At 36.0% G+C, this 6,000-nt stretch overlaps 1 protein-coding gene across 1 annotated transcript in view; it reads left to right on the top strand.

Moving 5' to 3' along the window:
- The first annotated feature begins 3,658 nt into the window (after positions 1 to 3,658).
- Dcdc1 (doublecortin domain containing 1) overlaps positions 3,659 to 6,000 on the top strand; it is a 118,913-nt gene continuing 116,571 nt past the window's right edge. The window contains exons 1-2 of the mRNA XM_013019549.1: positions 3,659 to 3,820; positions 4,511 to 4,653. Coding sequence (XP_012875003.1) covers positions 3,659 to 3,820; positions 4,511 to 4,653 — 305 coding nt within the window. The remainder of the gene's footprint in view (positions 3,821 to 4,510; positions 4,654 to 6,000) is intronic.

The raw sequence follows: 6,000 nt of genomic DNA, 5'->3' as shown, positions 1-6,000 counted from the left end.
AGTAACTTTAACCATTTTTTTTCTTTTTCGTCAGTCATAGGGCTTGAATTCAGGGCCTTGATGCTGTCTCTAAGCATTTTCCCTCAAAGCTAGTGTTCTACTACTTTTAGCCAGAGTACTACTTCTGCTTTTCTGGTGGATAATTGGAACTAAGAGTCTCTGGACTTCCCTGCCTTCAAACTGCGATCCTCAGACCTCAACCTCCTGAATAGCTAGAAGTACAGGTGTGAGCTACTGGTACCTGGCAATGTAACCATTTTTGGGTACTTATTAAACTTATTCAAAGAACCAGGGATCAGTGAATCATGCCAATAATCTAGCTGCTCTAATTGAAGCCAGCCTGGGAGTTTGGGGAAGGAATAAAATAGTTAACCAGCAAAAAGCTGGGACCAGAAGCATGGTGCAAGTGGTAGAGCACTGTTAGCAGAAAAGCTAAATGAAAATGAGAGACACTGTGTTCATGACCCAGCACGGGCATCAAAAGAACAAACGAGAACCAACCAACCAACCAAACATCATGAAGAAAAAAATCCATATATGTTACAGATTAGTGAAGTGTTACTTAAATTTCTCTTTATTCTTAGCATAAATTAAATTGTTTTTTTTTAAAAAAGGGTTTCATCATGACATTTCTTTAGGAGTATATAATGTGGTTTGATTTTGAACACTCCCTCTATTGCTCTGTCTTTTTTCTTTTCCTGTCTTTTCACCTCCTAGTGGTTCCCCTTTCATTATCATGGTCTTGGTTTTGGTTGTTGTTGTTTTTTGTTTTGTTTTTGCTGGTCACAGGGCTTGAATCCTAGACCGGAGCCCTGCCCCTCAGCTCTTCAGCTCAAGGCAAGCACTCTAGCACTTGAGTCACAACACCACTTCTGGTTTTCTGAGTGGTTTATTAGAGATAAGAGTCTCAAAAACTTTTCTTGCCAGGGCTGGCTTTGAACCGTGATCTTCAAATCTCAGCCTCCTGAGTAGCTAGGATTACAGGCATGAGCCATCGGCTCCCAGCATGGTATTGGTTTTTTTTTGTTTTATTTCCCTCCCCGCCTTCACCCCTTGCTAGTTTCCATAGGCTTGTTCCATTAACATCATGATCATAATGATCTCCTTTCCATCTTTTTCAGGAAACAACAAAATTTTATTATTAATGGCTGAAACTGTATTGTGTAGATATAATACTACATTAAAACATGACTAAAGCCATTGTGAAGTTGCCTCTGGGTTTGAGGGCCTGCAATGAGCATAAAAGAAGTGTAATTCTGACAGGCAGCTTGTTGGGAAAATGCTCTGCCAGGAAGCATATATATGGGAGAGAAGAATCTGGAAACTGATAATCATTAAACTATCCATACTTGCATGCTCCTTGAAAATGCTCCATGAAATGCTACTAGAGACTTAGTTCCCCAACTTGAGCACACGGAAACACGGTTCTTTAGTAGCTGACATACAGCACCAACCGTGTGCCAATTTGTCTGCTTTACTAGATGGGCACTTTTGAATCCCCATTTTACAGATGAAGAAACTGGAGGACAAATAGCTTATGTGACATGCCCAAAGTGACACAGAGACTGGGATGCAAACCCAGATGCTGTCTAGATGCTGCCTGGCTTTAGTGCCCAAGTGCCATAACCACTGTGGACTCAAATACCTTTTGTTGATAATAATGGATTGGATTGCAGAATGAGCATGAGAGAAAGGAACACATATTCATGTAAAACTGTTACAATAGGAAGTAACAGCTAGTAGCTTGTTAGTATGTCAGTAAATAAACTGCATGGATTAATAAACCATAAGGCAGTGCTTCCATTTATGTTTGTTACCCCATAGCATTTAATGTCCATCAACATGCTTTTGTTTCTTTAATTTTGGACTAGTAATTAGTTCAGTTAGTCCTATTTATTTAATAAGGTAAGAAACATTATCTGACATACTGTTCTGCATATTATACTTACCCTGTGAACATGTTCAAGTTTTACTGGGGTGTCATTGTTTTTATAGTGACAGCAAAGAAGAATTGGCACTGTTTTTTTATAGTAACAGTAAAGAAGAAATACTGTGGCTTAATAATGGTAATGATTTTACACTTACATAACTGATTCTCCTAAAGCATCTTGAAATTATTTTACAGAATAAAACTACCCATCTCTAAAATTATTCTCTTTCATTGAAAATTAAGGTTGTAAGCAAGCATAAGTAAAAATGATTGCCATATTTCATGAGGTAATTCTGAACAAGTGCACATTTATTTTCAAGTAATTGAATTATGCAATAAACACACTGGAATAGTCAAAAAGATTTCATTCTGCAAAATAATTTACTCTCTAATTCTGCATAAGTATATGCTGCTGTACTTTTAAAAATCAATAGTCTCTAGTTAGGAAGGACTGAACTTATGAAAGAATCCAAGGAGGGTGGGCAAAATGTTTTAAGGGTTGGATTTAAGTCTTCAGAAATAAATGAGAGGCTTGGAATGTGATAGACAGTATGAAAGCCAATAGCTCTTTGGTCTCCAATGGAATTTCCACAAGCGTTCTGGGAAGAGAAAAGCACCTTGTCTTATTAAACTGTGAGAAGATGTGTATCTTTTCCTATTGAGATTCATCTAATAATAATTAAACGTCTACCATATTCACATAGTTCAAACTGCTTTAACTTACAAGTAGATTAACCTACTTTTTTCTTTACATTTTTGTTGTGTGTGCTGATATTGGGGCTTGAACTCAGAGCCTGCATGCTGTCTACGCCTTTTACTCAGGACTGGTGCTCTACCACCTTAGGCACAGTTCTGCTCCCAGGTTTTTGCTGGTTAATTTGAGATGAGTCTCATGGAAAAAAATTGTATTAAGTGAAGTAAGCCAGGCTCAAAGAAGCATAGCTCCCATGGTTTCCCTCATTTGCAATAACTAGTATATGTCTGAGACAAGCAGAAACGGTCAGATAAGATGATGTTAGGCAAAATGAACCCCAAGATAAGGACACAGTGGTTTTTTTCTTTCTTGCTATTGTTTCTAAAATATTTATAAGATATTTCTTTGTTGCTTTGTATGTCCCTCCCCCACAGTATAACCTCTGTTTCTACTGTATTTGATGTTGGTATAATTTGGGGAGGGGAAGGGAAAAAACAAATTGTTTAAATAGGAATAGAGGTGGACCCATTGCAACAATGAGATGTACAAGATGCTATGTTGAAAAACGAACTTTACAACTTTGGCTGCGGGGTTGGGGCATAATCGTGGAGATGAGGAGGGCAGGGATGGTAGGGGAAAAACAAAGGAGGAGGCAACAATGCTTGATAAGAAATGTACTCATTACCTTGCTCAAGTAATTGTAACCCCTCTGTACAGTATTTTCACAATAAAAAACTTATTTAAAAAAAGAGTCTCATGGACTTTCTCGCCTGGCTGGCTTTGAACTGTGATCATCAGATCTCAGCCTCCTGAGTAGCCAGGATTACAGGTGTGAGCACCCGTGCCCAGCTCACAATCCAGTAATTTGACCATTGAAATATCTTTGTGTTTATCATGTGCAGAAAACTTCAAATTCAATTCATTTGAATATAGCTCAGAATCTAGGCTGGTGGGTTGATGTATAATGTTTTCTTTAAGTTCAGGTGGCCTGGTGAACTCTACAGTAGAAAGCAGTACATCCACCACATCTCTGGATGACTATTAATGCTAAGTTACATGGGAATTGCAAAGGCTTGTTTCTCTTGGAGTGGAGCAATTTCCTTGACGACTCCATCACTCTGGCTCTGGGGAAAGGTTGTCCTGTTACATTTTATTCCATGGTCACATCTGAGAAGATCAGTGGAGAATCTGCTAGAGTGATACACATTTTTATTTCTCGCTTATACAATGTTTGAGATCTGACTTAGAGGTCAGTCATAAGATTTTAGCTTAGCTTTGTGGTTTCTTTAGGAACTTACTCCCCGCCACACACATTGATAAGCTTTTACTCTACAGTTGAGCTCATGTTACAACCAAAGATGGTGTCTAGACACTATATGTAAGCCTGGAGACTGGTCTTTTATTCATGTTCTCTATGCCTGTCTTTCCCTTAACACAGAGGCTATGTCTTTGAGCTTTTAACACAATAAACTTGGGTGGGAAAGCAATAACATGAATATGATCTCTGAGAGCAGGGACTTTATTCTGTGACAAAAAGAAGTCTTAGAGGAAAGTGCTTTTAAAAGGAGTTCAAAAAGGAAGGGATGAGAGTAGACGAAAAAAATGCATTAAAATGCGTTGTGCTGTGCTTTTTCATTAACATATTCTCATATGAGTTGGTTAGATGAGCAGTGTTCTAGGAAACACCAAAAATTAAAATACTTCACAACAAATTAAGATTTCTTTATTCATAACTAGGATTATTCCAATTAGAGATTTGTGTTTATATTTTTCTTCTTTTACTTTTTATTAATAATTGCTGTGTATAGAACATGATGGGAAGAAAATTGTGAAAATGCTCATTACCAATTTGAAATTCTAATTTAAATATTTTTTAACATTCTTAGCTGAAAGTGGCCAAAATAGAAGAAGCAAAAGATCCCAGAGAAGCATTGTGTGGGTCTTTATCCTCACTGATGAAACCAATGGAGGTACTGGATGAGAATGCTGTGGATGCAATTGTCCAGTATATTTCAAATGATTTACCAAGGTGAGAGTATTAGTTCAATAGCTTAAAATGGATTTTGAAGAAGATAAATATGCTTTCCATGTAAATGTTTATCAGCATTTGGAGATGAGGTGGATTACAGAGATGGTCATCTGGGGTAGAGTCCTTCAGTTTTTATTTCTTTGGATGAAAGAAAAAAAAGATAAAATAAACAGAATTATCCCTGAGGTCTGATTTCAACTGTGTTATTGATAATTACAGTGATGACAATTATTATTTGCTATGTGCCAGTGACCCATGCTTAGCACTTAACCTGCATATTATCAGTTTTGTTCCCAAAACAACCGTGGGAGGAATATAGGTAGATAGTATTTTAAACATCTCCATTTTATTAATTAGGAAACAAAGATCTAGGGAGTTAATTACTTTGCCACTAAACACAAAGTAGAGAATGTATGGTCTGAGCCCTTATTAATCGAACTTGCTAGCAATTATAAGAAATGTCAAGCAGGGACATTTCTTCTGTGGTCCTTTTCTCCATTAGAGAGTAAAAATCTTTCACTTAATTTAATTTTTTGTTTAGTATATGGATATACATTAATTTTATAAAATAATGGATTTCATTGTGATGTTTTCATGCATACACATAAACATCAATTCTAATTATGTTTGTATCTACACATATTTTATTGTCTTCAGAATTTATATTTTCAGCTTAATAACACTGTTTTGTGCATTTTAGGTAGTTTTTTTCCCAGAGCTAAATGTACTTTGATTTATTCAGTTTCTCTTTTTTCCCTTTCTTTGATTCAGAATCCCTTAAACTCTGGCTTTGTCATTTTTATTATATGTTATTTTTCTTATATGACACTTTCTTACTCCTTTTGGGTAGTTTTTGCTTCACTATGCTTCACCTGTTTCTTTATTTAAATCCCAAGTTCTTTCCTGTCATTATTTGCCTGATATAGTCAACTTTGATTTGATCATCTATCTGGAATGGAAAGTTGAAAACAATGCCCTAAGGTCTTTAAATTCATGAAAAAGAAAATGATGAGCTTCAACCCGAAAGGGGTAAAGTTTATAAAGGCTAATGGTAATCTAAGATCTGTTGGTGGTAATATGATTACCAGAGAGAGGAGAAACCTAATTGAGGTTCAAGATTCTCTCTTCTCATTCTTATTTATCTTGACTTCTACCATCTTTATGGTCTTTTTTAAAATGAGAAATAACCATTAAAATATACTTATGCTTTTCTTTGACTTCTTGATAGAGGTTATACTTTTCGCTAATATAAGACACTGTACTTTTTTAAAAAATATGCTAGTCTACATTATTCATTCATAATAGCTATACATTGATTAGTCACTTTATTTCATGTTATTTATTGGA

This window comes from Dipodomys ordii, unplaced genomic scaffold (genome assembly GCF_000151885.1).
Source record: "Dipodomys ordii isolate 6190 unplaced genomic scaffold, Dord_2.0 Scaffold46, whole genome shotgun sequence".
Classification (NCBI taxonomy): domain Eukaryota; kingdom Metazoa; phylum Chordata; class Mammalia; order Rodentia; family Heteromyidae; genus Dipodomys; species Dipodomys ordii.
Note: the sequence above shows the minus strand (reverse complement) of the source record. Positions and strands in the feature narration are given on the sequence as shown.